The sequence below is a fragment of the Hemiscyllium ocellatum genome, chromosome 34 (assembly GCF_020745735.1).
Source record: "Hemiscyllium ocellatum isolate sHemOce1 chromosome 34, sHemOce1.pat.X.cur, whole genome shotgun sequence".
NCBI lineage: Eukaryota > Metazoa > Chordata > Chondrichthyes > Orectolobiformes > Hemiscylliidae > Hemiscyllium > Hemiscyllium ocellatum.
Window position 1 is genome coordinate 639,438 of NC_083434.1, and position 18,437 is coordinate 657,874.

At 42.2% G+C, this 18,437-nt stretch overlaps 1 protein-coding gene across 1 annotated transcript in view; it reads left to right on the forward strand.

Annotated features, from left to right (window-relative positions):
* The first annotated feature begins 12,356 nt into the window (after nucleotides 1-12,356).
* The window catches only part of LOC132832214 (phosphatase and actin regulator 1-like), a 488,261-nt gene continuing 482,180 nt past the window's right edge, over nucleotides 12,357-18,437 (forward strand). Inside the window, exon 1 of the mRNA XM_060850008.1 lies at nucleotides 12,357-12,568. Within this exon, the coding sequence (XP_060705991.1) occupies nucleotides 12,457-12,568 (112 nt within the window). The 5' untranslated portion in view covers nucleotides 12,357-12,456. The remainder of the gene's footprint in view (nucleotides 12,569-18,437) is intronic.

The following is an 18,437-nucleotide window of genomic DNA, read 5'->3' on the forward strand; positions in this document are numbered from 1 at the left end:
GCCAAACTAGTTTAAACCCATCTGAATCACACGAGCAAATCTCCCACCCAGGACATTTGTGCCCCTCCAGTTCAGGTGCAACCCAAACTCTGGGTCAGATATGTCGATGACACTTTCGTAATCATCAAAAACACGGAAATAGAAAAAACACACCGGATCATCAACGCCACACTCACAGGCATCCGATTCACGAGAGAAGTAGAAAAGGATAGCCAACTCCCATTCCTAGACGTGATAGTACAGAGAACACCGAACGGAGAATTCACCACAAGGGTACACAGGAAAACAACACACAGAGACGAAGTCCTAAACTATGAAAGTAACCACCCCAACACACACAAACGAAGCTGCATCAGGACACTATTCAAAAGAGCTACAACACACTGCAGTACACCAGAACTGCGAAAAGAGGAAGAGGAACACCTATACAAGGTATTCGCCAAAAACGGATACCCGCGCAACTTTATCAACAGATGTCTAAGAGATAGACCACGGAACGAGGACATGCCACAACCAAAAGGACGAGCCACACTACCATACATCAGGAGCGTTTCAGAACTGACAGCCAGACTACTGCGACCCCTAGGACTCATAACGGCACACAAACCAACAGCCACGCTCAGACAACAACTTACTGGAACAAAGGAGCCAATACCCAACATGAGCAAAACTAATGTAGTTTATAAAATACCATGCAAGGACTGCACAAAACACTATATAGGACAAACAGGAAGACAGCTAACAATCCGCATACATGAACACCAACTAGCCACGAAACGACACGACCAGCTATCCCTAGTAGCCACACACTCAGACAACAAGCAACATGAATTCGACTGGGAAAACACTACTATCATAGGGCAAGCCAGACAGAGAACAGCCAGGGAATTCCTAGAGGCATGGCATTCATCCACAAATTCCATCAACAGACACATCGACCTGGACTCAATATACCAATCACTACAGCGGAGAGCTGAAACTGACACCCGGAAGCGACAAGGACAGACCACTATAAATGCCGGAAGAATCATCAAAGAAGCGCTTCGCAGGAGGCTCCACAGCACTGATGATGTCTCCTAGCCAGGGGATGAAACGTTTGCAACAAAAACTTCCAGCTCGGCGAACAGAACCACTACATCCTTCATGTACAAGTTCTACCTTCCCCAGAAGGTATCGCAATGGTCTAGGTATCTGAAGCCCTCCCTTCTGCACCAGCCTCGCAGCCATGTGTTAAGCTGCATTCATTGACTGTTCCTCACCTCACTATCTCGTGGCACTGGGAGCAAACCTGAGATCACTACTCTACTGGTCCTGCTCTTCAGCTTCCAGTCACTTTTCAGATGCTCAATCATTTTCCTGACTATATCATCGGTGCCAATGTGTACCACGATTTCTGGCTGCTCACCCTCCCCCTCCAGAGTCCTATAAACTCAATCGGCGACATCCCGGACCCTGGCACCAGGGAGGCAACATACCTTCTGGGAGTCCCATTCCTGACCACAAAATCTCCTGTCAATCCGTCTAACTATTGAGCCCCCTACCACTAGCGCTTTTCTATTTTCTCCCCCTTCCCTTCTGAGCCACAGTGCCAGGCTCAGTGCCAGAGACCTGACAACTATGGCTTTTCCCGGTAGGCCGTCCCCACCAGCGGTATCCAAAACTTAATGCTGAGGGAAACGGCCACAGGGGATCCCTGCTCTGACGGTCGATTCCCTTTCCTCCCTCTGACAGTAACCCAGCTGTCCTTATCCTGTGTCTGGGGAGTGACCACTTCCCTGTACATCCTCTCAATTGCGTCCCAAATGATCCCTAGTTCATCCAACTCCAGCTGCAGTTCCCTAACTTGGTTTTCGAGGAGCTGGAGTTGGGTGCATTTCCTGCAGATGTAGTCAGCAGAGACATGTGAAGTGTCTCTTACTGGCCACATTCTGCAGGTGGAACATGCAACTGCCCAATCAGCCATATCCCGCTACTCTGAAAGCCCACACAGAACTAAACAAAGGAAAAGAAGGAAAAAAAACCTGAAAACTTACCTAGTTTACAGACTCTTAGTAAGGTTAGAACATAGAGCATAGAACAATACAGAGCAGAATAGGCCCTTCGGCCCTCAATGTTGTGCCGACCTGTGAACTATTCTCAGCTTGTCCCCCTACACTATTCCAGTAGAGGAGGTGGGTGGGAGAGAGGCCTTGCAGTGTAGAGTCTCGGGTTTAGATCTCACCCACTTAAAAACTCCCAGAAGTCCTTCGCTCCTACCTCATACCACTCGGCAAATGGAGGCTCTGACGCCTGAAGTAAGTCTTTTAACAGTTAGACTCACCTTCCCAGGAGTCCTTTGCTCCTCCCTCGCACCTCTTGGCAAATAGCAAAACATATTTTGTTATTCCTTACAACATTATCTGGCTTAACGGCCTGAATCTAAAACTATGTAAAATGGATTGTTCTGAAGAAAAGTCAGACCAGACTCAAGACTCAAGTGACTCTGTTTCTCTCTCAATAAATGTCGCCAGACCTCCTGGGTTTCTCTAGCAATCTCTACATCGATGTCTTCTTCCTGTTGGATATGGGAGATTAGGGAAGATTTCAATGTTCCTGATGATTATGTCTGCAGGAAGTGTGTTTGGTTGTAAATCCTATGGGATTGCATGGATCATTTGAAGAGGCTGTTAGAGACAATGAGGAATTTGCATGAACCAAGGATGTGATGGATGGCAGTTTCAGGAAGATAAATAAACCATAGATATGGTTGGGTAGATGGGTTACCTCTAGGCAAGGTAGGAGAGGGAGGGTAGGAGAATTTCACCTAAACGTCCACATTTAGTGTAACCGTTGCTCCTGATGTAGTCTCCTCTACATTGGGAGACAGGATGCCTACTCACAGAACGCTTCAGAGAACATCTCCAGGACACCCGCACTAACTAACCCCACCGCTCTGTGGCCGAGCACTTCAACTCCCCCTCCCACTCCACCAAGGAAATGCAGGACCTGGTCCTCCTCTGTTGGCACTTCCTTATCACCCGACACCTGGAGGAAGAATACCTCATCTTCTATCTCAGGACCCTTCAATCCTAGCGTATCAATGTGGATTTCACCAGGTTCCTCATTTCCCCTGCCTCCACCTTACCCCAGTTCCAACCTTCCAGCTCAGCACCACCTTCATGACCTATCCCACCTTTCCATCTTCCTTCCCACCCATCTGGTCCACCCTCCTCTCTGACCTATCACCTTTACCCCCACCTCCATCCACCTATTGCACTCTCAGCTACCTTCGCCCCAGTTCCACCGCCCCTTCTATTTATCTCTCCACCCCCGAGGCTTCCCATCTCATTCCTGATGAAGGGCTTTTGCCTGAAAAGTTGATTTTCCTGCTCCTCAGATGCTGCCTGACCTGCTCTGCTTTAACAGCACCACATTCTCGACTCTAACCTCCAGCATCTGCAGTACTCACTTCTGCCTAGTTGATCTTAACCTTACTGTGAATCCTCTTCCAAGGATGCCTACCTTGAAGAAGTTCTTCTCTCTCAACAAGGATTGCAATGAGTCTGTCTGTCTCTCACCGAAATCTCCAGGTCATCTCCTTTGCCCTTATGCTCTTCAGCCATGTCATGAAACAGATTTGCTACCACAGCCACATCTCCTTCCTCAGTGCCTGCCTCTGGCCATACGGACTCCGACCACATTCAGACCAACATAATTTGGATCTGAAAGGACAGCCAGTACAGATTACAAATTCAAACTCTCCAGCAATCAACTTCCCCAGTCGACCCATTGTCTCAGCCTGCTCCTAGTCCACCTCTGGCTACCTTGACATCATCCTGTCCCCTTAGTCCAGGAACTCCCCACCTATATTGGGGACACCATCCCCACCCATCACCTCCTCCAAGACATTCATTTCTCCGGCCACCTATGCCTTATCTTCATCACAGACATCCAGCCCCAGTACATTCCATCCGCCATGACGAAGGTTTCCAAACCCTCTGTTTCTTCCTCTCATGCCGTCCCGACCAGTACCCTTCCACTGACACCCTCATCCTCCTGGCTGAACTGGTCCTCACCCTTAACAACTTCTTCCAATCCTCCCACTTCCCCCAAACCAAAGGGGTAGCCATGGGCACCTACATGAGTCCCAGCTATGCCTGCCTCTTTGTCGGGTACGTGGAACAGTCCATCTTCTGCAGCTACACTGGCATCATGCCCCACCTTTTCCTACGCTATATCGATGACTGTATTGGCACCACCTCAATCTCCCAAGAGGAGGTTGAACAGTTCATCAACTTCATTAACACATTTCAACCTGACCTCAAATTCACCTGGGCAATTTCAGACACCTCTCTCCCCTTCTTGGGCCTCCTCATCTCCATCTCCAGTGACTGACTAACCATGGACATCTACTACAAACCCACTGACTTCCACAGCTACCTGGACATACACTTCCTCCTGACCTGCTTCCTGTAAACACGCCATCCCTTATTCCTAATTCTGTCTCTGCTACATCTGTTCCCAAGAGGACCAATTGCACCACAGAAAATCCCAGATGGCCTCTTTCTTCAAAGACCGCAATTTCCTCTCTCACATGGTTGACAATGCCCTCCAGTGCATCTCCTCCATTTCCTGCACATCTACCCTTGAACCCCTCCCCTCCCAATGCAACCAGGACAGAACACCCCGGTCCTCACCTTCCAACCTCCGTATACATTGCATCATCCTCCACCATTTCCGCCACCTACAAAGAGACCCCACCACTAGGGATACATTTCCCTCCCTACTCCTATCAGCTTTTCAGAGAGACTATTCCCTCCGCAACTCCATTGTCAGATCCATGTACCGCACCAGCCCACACCCTACTCCCGGCACCTTCTCCTACCACCGCAAGAAGTGCAAAACCTGCACCTATATTCCCCCCCGCCCCCCACCTCACCTCTGTCCAAGGCCCCAGAGGATCCTTCTACATCCGACAGAGTTTCACCTGTACTTCCAGAAATGTAATGTACTGTATCCGTCACACCAATGTGGTCTCTATGTCAGGGAGACAGGATGCCGACTTGCGAATTGTTTCAAGAACATTGCTGGGGTACCCGCATCAACCAACCCCACCGCCCCATGGCTGAACACTTCAACTCTCTCTCCCACTCTACCAAGGATATGCAACTCCTGGGCCTCCTACATTGCCAAACCTGACAGCTGGAGGAAGAAAGCCTCATCTTCTGCCTTGGGTCTCTGCAACCGCATGGGATTAATGTGATTTTACTAGTTCCCTCATTTCCACCCCCCACTCCCCACCCTATCCCAGTCCCACCCCTCCAACTTCGCACTGCCCTCTTGACCTGTCCATCGTCTTTCCCATCTATCCGCCCTACCCTCCTGTCTGACCTGTCACCTTCTCCCCCATCTTTATCTACCTATTGCATGCTAAGATACCTTTCCCCACCAGCTCCACCCCCTCCCATTTATCTCCCAACTCCCCCAGCCTACAAGCCTCATTCCTGTTGAAGGGCTTATGCCCAAAATGAGAATTCTCCTGCTCTTTGGATGCTGACATGGTGTGCATTTCCAGCACCACACTCTTGACATATATTTCTTTAGACAAGGAACCCAAAACTGTTCACAATATAGCAGCTGTGGTCTAACTAGTGCCTTGTGTAATTTTAGCAAGTTTGTATTCTCCATTTCCCTTTAAATAAAGGCTAACATTTCAATACTCTTCCCTATTACCTACTGAAGTTGGATGCCAACCTTTTGTGATTCATGGATGAGAACTCTCAAATTCTTCTTCTGGGGTGGCATGGAAGCACAATGGTTATCACTGCTGCCTCATAGTTCCAGGACCTGGGTTCAATTTCAACCTTGGGTGACTGTCTGTATGGAACTTGTATGTTCTTCCTGTGTCTGCATGGGATGCTTTGGTTTTCTCCAAAGTGGAGGAAAGTGATAAATGTGGGGTCATGGGGGTGGATCTGGGTGGCATGCTTTTTGGAGAGTCAGTGCAGACTTGGTGGGCTGAATGGCCTCTTTCCTCACTGTAGGGACTCTATAACATTGGTCCTAACATAGTTCAAATGAAGTCCTTCCCACCAGAACAGATCCCTTCTATCTCATTACTGGTCCCAGTGCCCCATGAACTGAAAGACATACCACTCACACCTATCCTTGAATTTAACTCCTTGACTTTAGCTACTCCATGACAGTTTGCCCATTGGTTAGGTAGTAATATTATCTTTAAAGATTCTGCCTTTTAATTTAGCTCCTGACTGTTGAAATTTTTTCAGCAGAACCTCCCAAATAGTCTGATCACTGTTTTTGAAACCAATCTGGATGACATGAACTGGATCCCTCTCCTCTCACCCCAAGATCTTCTCCAGACTCAAGGGTATGTCTTTAACCCTGGCACCAGAGCCAAACACAGCCTGTGCCTGCAGAGCATAGTATCTACCACCCTCATTATAATGTTCCCTACCATTACTAAATTCCTATTCCATTTCCCTAATTGAAGTAGTACCATGGTGCTCTGGTCAATTTGCTCATCCTCCTTCCAGTGCCCACACTTGTTCACATAGCTTACAAGAATGTCATAACTATTGGACAATTGCAGTGGCCAGTCCCTACAAATTGAATCCCCTTGGGGCCCATGCCTGTAGTCATACCCTCCTGTCCCTGATCACAGGCCAAATTTGAATTATTATTCTGAAGGCTGTGCCCACCCTCTGGGGCAAAGAGTCAAGGTCATTTTCCATTTCCCTGAGGCTCAATGTCTGCAGCTCAGATTCCAGCTCCTCATTTCAGATCTGAAGTTCCTCAGACTGCAAACTCCTCCTACAGATATACTTGCTGTAGATCACTTTGGTGCCCAGCAGCATGCACATGCTTCTTCAGCAAGCTATCACCCATCCTGCTATTAGTATCGGATTGATTTAATTTAGAAATTAATTGCCCTAGTTTCCCTGCTGTTTAAACTGTACAGTAATGATATTTTAGTAAAGGAGCAGATGATGGAGTGTTCAGCTTTAATCATACTTGTGATGCAACTAATTACATGGGAGTTCTGGTATGCGCTATTGAACAAAATAACCCAGGACCTGTTCAGGGAGGGAGTAGGCTACAAACCTAGCTAAATGAACTGTCAATCGATAATTGACATTGCAGTTATCCCTAATAGAAGTTTCCTTCAATCATTTCTTGCTCCAGCCATCTGGACTCATGACATCCTGGTTCTGTTTCATGTTATCTGTTTTCTAGAAACTCAGGAACACGAGAACAGGAGTGTGTCATTCAGCCTGTTGAGCCTGTCCCACCATTCAATGTGATCATGGCTGATCAACCTTTTAGTCATCCCATCCCCACAATGCTGTATGCCATCGGTAATCAGAACTGTATCAAATTCTACTTTAAATATACTCAAAGACTAACCATCCACATGCTCTCTGGTATAGAATTCCAAAGGTTCACAACCCTCTCAGTTCAAATAATTTCTCATCTCTGACCTTAGTGACACTCTGTCTTATTTTCAAACTGTGTTCCCTGGTTTTAGACTTTCCAATCAGAGAAAACAAATTGCCTACATCTACTCTATCTTTTCCTTTATGTATTCTGTAGGTTTCAATGAAATCGTTCTTTAAAACCCTACAAAATGCAAGCTAAATTTGCATAATCTCTTTTCACCATCCCAGGAACAGACCTGATGGACTTTTGTTGCACTCCCTCTATGAGAAGAATATATTTCCTGATAAAACAAATCCAAACTGCACATAGTTCGCCAGGTTCCATCCAATCAAATTCATCAACAATTGAAGCTAGTCTTCACTACTTATCTACTTCAATCTTCCTGCGATAAAGACTAACTCTCTATTAACCTTCTTCTTAATTACTAGCTACACCTGCAGATTAGCCTTGAGTGACATGTCATCAAGGGCACTTAGGTCCCTTTATACTCTATACATTTTAACCATTACTCTGTCCATCTCCTACCAAAGTAGATAATCTTATATTTCAGGGGAGGTGATGGCCTAGTAGTATTATCACTAGACTATTAATCAAGAAACTCAAGTAATGTTCTGGGACGTGGGCTGGAAGATGGTGGAATTTGAGTTCAATAAAAATTTGCAATTAGAAGTCTAATTATGACAATGGAACTGCTCTTCATTTGTCAAGGTGAAAGCCCACCTGGTTCATTAATGTCTATTATGGAAGGAAACTGTCCTTATCTTGTCCGAGCTACATGTAACTCCAACTCCACTGCAATATGGATGAATCTTAATTGCTTTATGGGCAATCACCCGACCAGTAACATCTACATCCTGTGAATGAATTTTGTAAAAAGTCCACATTATAATTCATTCGCCATGTTCTTGCAGTCTGTTCAAGCTTGCCTGAAGCCACTTTACATCTTTCTCACAATACACATTTCTACTGAGTTTTGTATCATCCACAAACTTGGAAATACTACATTTGATCCCCAGTTTCAAGTTATTGTGAACAGCTGTAGGCTGAGTACTGACCTTAAAATAAGTCAGTAGCATAGCCTGACAATGTGAGAAGACTCATTTATTCCTACTGAAAAAGAGTGAAGACTCGTTTATACCTACTCTCTGTTTACTGTCAATTAGCCAATCCTTAGTCCATGCCACTACATTAACTATTGTCCCATGTGCTTTCATCTTTCTAACCAGCTTCTTGTGGTAGACTTTATCAGCCCAATTAATTTTTCAACGACAATCCTCTTTCTAATTTTAATTTTGTTCAATACCTCATTCTCCCTTCCCAATTGGATCTCTCCATTTTGGGAGATGTCATGCATCTTTCTCAATCAGACAAAGGGTAATCATTTCATATCTTTGTCATTTTTTGATTTCCCATTATAAATTCTTTTGATTCTGTCTTCAATGGAGCACATTTGCTGTAGCCAAATGATTCCTCTTTATATATTGACAGAGGTTTTAACAGTCCATTTGTATATTTTTTGCTAAATTGCATTCATACTCTATTCTCTCTTTCATAATCAGTTTTTTTGGTTTGGATTACCAAAGTTGATTGAGATATTAGCTTTCAATTTAGAAACCTTATCAGAGTTAGAGAGCACAATTCCCTTCCTTGTGCTGATGATGTTCTCACCTCAGGGTCATAAGGTTGTGCAATTTAAGTTCTGTTGTTGAATTGACTTTGAGGGAGTATTTTGCTGTTAGTGATGACATATTTCAGATGAAACTTCAAATGGAAGCTCTGCCTACATCACAAGTGTGTTACAACGGGGGTCTGAGAGGTGAACTGACTTTTTTCTCGTCCCATTCCTCCACAGGTCGACCAGTCCGTATCAAATAATAATATGCTTGAGGTAAATCTCATAGATTTCTCAGCAGCACTTTCTTTCAGCACATCCCAAAATGTTAGTAACACCGTGAGTCACAGAGTCTCCTTAAAATTTCTCAAAAGAATCCAATTGTTCACATTTTCTGGCCTTGAAACTCTTTTAAAAGCTGCTCTGTTTTGGTGCTGATTGTGTTGGGGATAATATATTAACATGAATAGAGAATTGATGAATCAACAAAAAAAACAGAGAAGTCAGGATAAAGTGATAATTTACAAGTTGGTGAAGTGTAACAATTGGAGTGTTATTGTTTATATATGTAAATATAGATGACTTTGATGAAGGATCAAAGTGTACTGTAACCACATTTACTGACAATATAGTGGAAAAGCAAGCTGTGAGAGGGATACATTGCATGGAATATTGTAAGGCTCAAGTGATATTGGCATCCTGAAGAAGAGTTAAATTGAATTCCACAGATACTGCCTGACCTGCAGAATTTCCCAGCATTTACTGTGGTTGCTTCAGATTTCCAGCATCTGCAGTATTTTGCTTTTATTTTAGATGATCTACAGTTGCTGTTTACGTAGGTAACAGGATTGAAGGAAATCTCTCTAACCTCGCTTGCATGAGATCCAAGATAAAGGTGTGTGTGTCTTTATCAGAGAATTGCTCTTCATTGATTATGCTGCCCTAGCATTCCATGCTAAACAACACCTTCAGCAGCAAGCTAATAGATTATTTTATTCATGTAAAGTGTTTGATTTACCCATCAGCATCAGGGAATCAAATATCATCATCCGGGATATTGCTATATCACCATCTAGTTGCAGTGACAATGTGACACTATAGATTGTTCATAGCTTCACATTTCTCATCTATACAATCGCCTGTAAATTGACATTGAAATCAACACACATCACAAAAGCTGCAACTGTTATGACACAACTGAGTAAGATATTATGAAACAACAGCAACTTGTCTGAGAACACTAAAATGTGAGTTTATCAAGCCTATGTCCTCAGCATACTCACCTACAGCATCAAGACCCACATATGGTATTGAGGGTAAGGACCAGTTCAACCAAATGAATGAGAGTGTCAGGAGAGTAAGAAACAGAGGGCTTGGAGGCCCTCGTCATGGCGGATGGAGATATATAGGGACTGGATGTTCATGCTGAAGATATTAATATGTTTACTTCAAGGATCTTACTTTGGTTGCCACATGTGGGAAAGTGCAAATAATTGTTTCAGTGCTTGATTGTTTGTGAGATTTCTTAATGAGTAGCTGAATTAAATGTAGCCTGTGGAAATTCACACACAACATCTCTAACACAGATTTATAGGTTGAAGTACTAGTTTTGGATTTTAACACTTCCATTCATTCAATACCTCAATGCAGTGTTAAAGCAGTTTTGCATTTCATGGACAAATTACTTCACACACTGTCTTGTAGCTGAGACATTAAACTGAATTCCCATCTGCACCATTTAAATAACAGCCAAGTATTTTCTTGGTGCAATGTCCAATGTGCACCCATTGCAAAACCAGCACCAAATGTCGGATTATCAGACCTTTCATCTTATTTGTTGTTTGTAACTATCACATGCTTGCAAAATGTAAAATTCAGTCACCGGCATAACGTAGAATTCTGGAATCCAGCACCATTTCCTAAATAATCTTGGGCATGGTAATTACATGGACCACCAATTTAAGGTTGTTAATCAGGTTATATATGTATATATGTATTGGAAACTACATATATTAATACAGAATACCCTGTTCCTTATAGACAGAAAGTATAAAGGTTGGCAGTTAGCTGTAGGTTCTTATCAAATTGCTATATTCTTGAAGGCAACAGAAATTTCCTTGCCAACCAATCAGCACATTCTACTCTTGCATTACAAAAATGTTGTTTCTCTTTATATTGATATATTCTGATGATTGCAAACTGAAAAGCTTTGACTAAATGTATCCGTTTCAACAATTTACGCTGTTGTTAAATTCCTTTTGTTTGACTAATTTAAATATCTATGGTTTCTCAGAAGATATATTGTGCTGATTTTGTTTTATGTTAGAATGTTTCATATAACTGTGTTCTCTTGTTGTACTGAAGTTTATAACATCAAGTATCAATATAATTGTTTCTGGCTTTTTAGCAATTTACTTTTGATATTTAATAAAATAAAAGCACATAAATTTATAAGATTTCCATTAATGCTGGTTGGATATTTGTGAAGGCAAGGTGAAGCAGTTGGGTAGGAGTGGTAGGCAGTTCACAGAGTTTGAGGCTTGCTTAAGCAGTCTGTTGACAAATTTTCTGAGGGTCACTTGTTAGTAGACGTTCATTTGTTTTTTTAACAGATCTTGGAACTAATTTTCTAATAGAGCTGAGGTGTACTTCCACCACAGGGACTAAAGCAGTTCAAGAAGGTGTTTCACCATTTTTGAAGGACAGTTGGATGGACAACAAATGCTTGCTGAACCAGCAAAGCTCACATCCTGTAAATGAAAACAGATATCATTTGGTTATCTGAAATGAGCTAACAACAGTGACTACATTATTTTGGTGTTAAAGCACTGTGAATGAAAAACAGTTGATGAAAAAGGTATGGCCATTTAAATTGACATCATGTTTACAGGGGTGCTATTACAAATTAGTAGGAATTGCATAATGAATAGTATTAACATTATGATAAAAATCTATTGGAAATGTATGCTGTCATTTGATATTTACGTTCCAAGTTTTTAATATGTTTAATGTCTGAAAATGTGTTCGATAATTGGCACCCGTAACAAAACACATCAGTTAAGCTCCCTTTGCAGAAGTGAATTTTTGAATTCATCTATATGGAGAGACACAATGATACATAATTATCCTGAATATTGGGAAAGCCAAAGTCTGACAATTTGCTGTCCCTTTTTGTGGGCGGGTTTTTCTTGGTTGTATGTGTGTGTGTGTCTCATTGTACAGGGGGTGTGGGCGGGATCTCCTGCTCCAGATTGGTTGCAGCGCTGCATCTGATTCCTTTTCATTGTGTGTTTTTGTTGGTGTACAGGCAGAGGTGGTATCAGGGTCTGGGCTGTTTCAGGTTCGAGTGAGTCGTGCAGGTGCCGCCGCTGTCGCCGGCCGACCGTCTCATCGCGACTGCTACATTAATGGCGGCCTCTTCAGGGGAGCCAGCAGACCGTCGGCCCATTCGAAGAGTAAGGTCCAAGAGCGATACGCCCTATCTCACTGAAGCAAGAATATCCCTCAACGTGGAGACAGGTATTGATTGAAACAATGCACCGATAATAATAGGCGATAAATTGAATGATGATGAGCAAGAGGAGCCGTCTTTGTGCGGAAATGAGGAAATTATGACAGGCTTCTTAAATTAGGAATAGAAGCAGTGACTGTCTCAGAGAGAATGAATTGAAAGCAGTCCTTGGCGAACACTGATGCTTTATGTTTTATTCTGATTATTGTCTTTCAATGTTGTGACATTTTATGTTGCATGGCGGAAGGACACGATTTGAATTTCTCCCAAGGTTGTTTCTCCGTTCGCTTGTACTTGGAAAAAGCTGCCTGCAGCGTCGATATGAAAGGGTGGGGGTTATATATTTATTTGCCCCATTGTAGTAATTTAGGTACTGTAACTCCAAAAGCGATATGAAGTTTGCCATGAGCTGGACCATTGGCTGCCTGGGTTGCAGCTGCATTTGGACACCTGCCTGGCCCGGCGTGCCTGTACGAACATCAGCATCCGGCAGCAGCCTCTCGGTACCACCAGAGTGTTGCTGTTTGTCGAAGTACCCACCACGACCGCTAACTCCCTCCCTCACTCACTCACTCACTCATTCAATAGGGATGAGGTTGTTAGGCGATCCCGATTGGTAATCTGGTGTGCCGCATTCCATTTTTTTTGTGAAGAGTCTCGCTTCATTTTAAAACTGTTATGTTTCGTGTTGTTGAAACTTGGCGTTTCGATCATTTTGAACTTGGCAGATAGGCGTTATTTTACTGCGAAAACAAGTGCACATTCTAGTCTGTGATGGGAATAAGTGAAATACATAGCAGTTTTGCTCTGTCTCGGATCTAAACTAATTTTTTTTTGCTGTATTTCCCGACTGGAAATACAAGTCAGAAACTGAAATGATAACATTAAATCAGATGTTTTAACGTTTCTTTCGTAAAGAAGTACATAGTGCTTTCCCTTCTGTAAACGATTTAGTATAAATGCAATTTTGGCATAAGTGTTGCCATGATTTTCCTGCAAGGAAACGCGACCATTTGGAAACTGTGGTTGTCTGTCAGATTTTGAATTTCTTCTGCATATTATGTTCAACCTACAATAAAATCCACTGTTTTTTGAATGTGTGGGGAACTGTTGCAGTTGTGCATGGAATACGTTTGTTGATATTAACTGGTACGCCAAAACTATGGAAATGAAGCCAGTCCTAATTGAATAAAATGTTTACAGTACTCTGATATAAAAGGGAATTAAGAAAAAAATGACGTTCTTGATTTTTATATTTCACTTTATTTTTAAAACCTTAACTTCAAATATTATTATTCAGCTTGTACAGAATGAATGTTGATTTTGTGTGGATGTGGCTTAGCTGTTTTATAAAGGTTTGGAATATTTTCAGTCTTCCAAGATTTGAAATGGCTTGGGAAGGATTTTCTTTTTGATATCATTTAATTTGCATTTAGCTTAGTGTTGATAGAATTGAGATTTTTTTTTTAGTTTCCTGTTAGTTTTCTTACAACATAGAGACAGGTGAAATAAATCAGTCTTTCTTTCTCTATTTGGAACACAATAAAGTTTAAACCCTTCAAAGACCCTCAACAGTTACAATTGTTCCTAACCAGACTTCTGAATAACCAACCCCAGACATTATGAATAAATAATTCCAGGCACTGGTTTTGTAATTTATACAAAAGAGTTTTAACAAATTTTATAAATATACAAAACTTTATCAGAGAAAAAAATGCACAACAAATTAATCTAATTGATGGACTATAAAACTGAAACTTTTGTTTTCAACATCTCATTCACACAAACATGGTTAAGTGATATATGAAAGAAAATAACAACTGGCCAGATTACTTAAATGGTTTTCACAATACCTTGTTTCACAATGGTAGCTGTGGACATGCTTGGCTGGTTTTCTGGAAACATCAGAGTCATCTTTTCAGTTCAATTAGGTAGGAATACTTCCAAATCAGTTTTCTCATCTTGGGCTTCCAAGGGAGATTAGGCAAGGTGTTTTCAAATATTCATTCTATATCATCCCCAGAAAACACTGTTTAACAAAACAAATTCAACTGTAGTCCTGCCCTGAGAGATCCAGTTTCCAAGATGGTGGCGAGTACTGCAGTTGAGCCTGGAGCTCATCACTCCCATCAGCTTTCTTTTTCACTTTTTTCTTTTGTTTTCTTTTCTTTAAAGCCTAGAGAGTGGCGAATGGAGGAGGAGGAGGCCTTTGGTGACAGCAGCAGTAACTCCAGGACGAGCCGACATGGCTCTACCCCAGCCTAGGGTCTCCTGTCAAGCGAAGAGCAGGTCCTGAGCTGATGCCCCCGGCCTGGACCCGTAAGCTTTGCTGAGGCTCCAGGTCTGCAGCCAGGCCAGATTGCCTAATGGAACGGAAGTGTCAGTGAAAGGGATGGATGGCGTGTCAGTGACAGTGTCTGGAGGAGTAGCAGATGGGGAACAGAAGCCTTCTGCCAGGCTAGCAAGGAAGTAACTTTCAGTGGTCCAGTATGGCGGTTGTCTTTGGTGGAGGCTTCTGGCCCAGTGTAGCAGTCTTGACCTGGTTGCATCTTCAGGGTATTCCATTGTTCCTGAATCAACTTCCCCTAAGCCTCAGAGCCATTAGCTGAACTATAATGAACTTTATCTTAATTTTACCATTTTTTTAATATTATGGACCATTTCAATCATTAACATAGGTGCCGTGGTGTGGTGACTTAAGGCTTTTCACTGGATTTTTCATGTGAAGTAACAAAAAAGTTTCCATTCTGTTCTAACTTCTGCTATCTGCTTAAATACTGTGCCCGTCTGTGTGTTTGGAGGAATCCTTTTAATAAAGAATCAGCTTGCAATTAACCTCCAGGCCTGTCCTGGCCTCACAGTCAAACAAATGTTTTTGTTTGAGGTCAGGCCAGGCCTGAAGGTTAATTATTAAAAGTTTGTTGGGGCTGTTCTTTTCCTTTTACCACAAAGCTGTTTGCCAATGTCCACAAGTCACCTTCAGCTCATAATTTCCCATTCATAGCTCCAAACCAAAATTGACAAAAGAATAAAAATAACGGAACATCAACAAGGGTTCTAACAGTTTCAGGTGGCCCAGCATTTGTCCAGTGGAGAACAGGTTAATTTTGACTTTCTTCCCCTCAAACTTCTTTTATTCATAAATAGAAGTTTAGAGTAGAATGGAAGGGATGGATTTTTGGAGTGAGTATTGCTATTAATGTAACCTGAGTAGACGTAGAACCTGAATGACGACAACATAATGATAGGAGTGAAAGAGATTGAGAGAACTGAAAATAATAAGGTGACAAATGGCAAAAGTATCGAGCACTAAGAAACAACTGCTAGGTTAGTAGGATAAACCATTTTTCTTGGTTTAATCAAATGAATATTGTTTTCATCAACTTTGGTCATTCAGTGTTTTAATAATTCCTACGTGGAAAATTTGATTTTTTACTTAATTTTTCCTTTTTAGAAATTGACAGATCTTGCATTTTTAAGATTCCCAACATGGTTGTAGTAACATTCACTGATTGCTTGTTGTAGTGAAAATAATAAATAACACTAACTATATTAATATGCATGGAATAGAACCCATTGTTCAAAATGTTGTCCAAAATATTAATTCTGTAAAATGCTGAAAGTACTTTTGGAACCTTTTCCTATCTTACTGATGACAATTTTACACTGGCTAATTTAGTTCCTATAGAGTCATAAAAGTATGCTTTAGGACCTCTCCTCTATATCTAGAGGACTGGAGAATAGCCAGTGTCTTTCCTTTTTGTTTAAGGAAACAGGGATAATCCTGGTAAATTACAGGCTGGTGAGTCTTATGTTCGTGGTAGGGAAATTATTAGAAAAGATTCTTAGGGATAGGATTACTCCCATTCAGAGAAATACGGACCTAATAGCTTTAGGTGGTATGGCTTTGTGTGGGGGAGGTTGTCTCTCTCAAAATTGATTGAGGTGTTTTCTTGCATACATGACAAAGATGATTGGTGAGGGCAGTCTGTATGGGCTTTAGGAAGGCTGTTGACAAAGTCCCTCACAGCAGGCTGATACAAAAGGTGAAATCACATGGTGTCTGCAGTGAGCTGGTAAGATGGATACAAAATTGGCTTAGTCACAGACGAGAATAGCTCTGGAAGGGTTCTGCAGGGATCAGTATGAGGACTTCTTTTGTCTTTTAATATATCTAAATGATTTGGAGGACAAAGTAGGTGGCCTGCTTAGTAAGTTTCCAAATGACAAAGACTGGGGAGTTGCAGATAGTGAGGAGGATTGCCAGACAATATTGATGGTCTCCAGACTATGTGAAGAAATGGCAGATTGCTTTTAGATTAGATTACTCAGTGTGGAAACAGGCCTTTTGGCCAAACAAGTCCACACCGACCCTCTGAACAGCAACCCACACAGACCCGTTCTCCAACATTTACCCTTTCACCTAACGCTATGGGCAATTTAGCATGGCTAATTCACCTGACCTGTATACCTTTGGACTGTGGGAGGAAACCGGAGTACCCAGGAGAAACCCACGCAGACATGGGGAGAATGTGCAAACTCCACACAGACAGTTGCCCGAGGTGGGAATTGTACCCGGATCTCTGGTGCTGTGAGGCAGGAGTGCTAACCACTGTGCCACCGTACAAATATGAGGTGACGCATTGTTGAAGGTCTAATGTGGGAGGAAAGTATGCAATAAATGGAAGCACACTTTAATAGTGTTAACATGCAGAGGGATCTAGATAAACAGGTTCACAGTTCAGTGAAATGACAGATGGATAACGTGAAAAAGAAGGCTTTGGCATACTTGCCTTCAATAGTCAGGCCATAGAGATATAAAAATTGGGAAGTCATGTCGTAGCTGTATAGAACTTTAGTTAGGCCACATTTGGAATATTGTGTATGGGATGCTGCATTACCAGAAGGATGTGGAGGCTTTGGCGAGGCTACAGAAACCGTTTGTCTAGACGTTGCCTGGTTTGGACGGTATTATCTATGAGGAGAGATTGGACAAACTTGGTTTGTTTTCATTTGAACACTGAAGGGTGAGGGGTTTGCAAATAAATTTTTGCAAAGTTATAAGAGGCATGGATAGTTGGAGTCTTTTTTTTCCCCAGGTTAGAAATACAGTTACTAGGGGGCATAGATTAAAGTAAAGGAGGATAATTTTATAAAGGAGATGTGAGAGGATGTTGACAGTCTGGAATGTGTCACCAGAGATAATGGAAATATTTAAGAGGCATTTTAACAGATTAATGAATAGATAGGGAGTAGAGAGGGATACTGACCTCTGACGCAAATGTCTTTTAGTTTCTTAGTGTCAGTGCAGTCTTGATAGGGTCTGTTTTTGAGCCGTACTGTTCTTTGTTCTTTGTACAACACAGGAAAAGGCAGTTCAACCTATCATATCTGTCCCATTCTGATCCCATTTTCCAGCATTTAGCTCAAATGGCTGTATGCCTTGGCATCACAAGTGTTACATCTAAATACCTGTTAACTATTAGGAGGGTTTCTGCCTCTACCATCCTAATAAGAATGAGTCCCAGATTCCTGCCATCCTTTTTGGTGACACAATTTCTCCTCTCATCTCTTCTAAACCGTCTTCCTCTTACCTTTAAATTTATGGCCCTTGGTCATTGATCTCTCCATCAAGAGCTAAATTCCTTCCTCATCAACTCTATCTATGCCCATCGATTTTATATGCCTCAATCATCTCTTCTCTCAATCTCCTCTACATCAAGTAAAACAACCCCAGTCTGCTCAATCTCTTCGTAACTGAGACTTTCCAGCCCAACCCCCTGGTAAAATTCCTCTGCATCCTTTTCAATGCTATTGCATTCCTTTGATTAATATGGTTTCCAGATCTGCAAACAATTCTGTGGTATGGAAATGTTA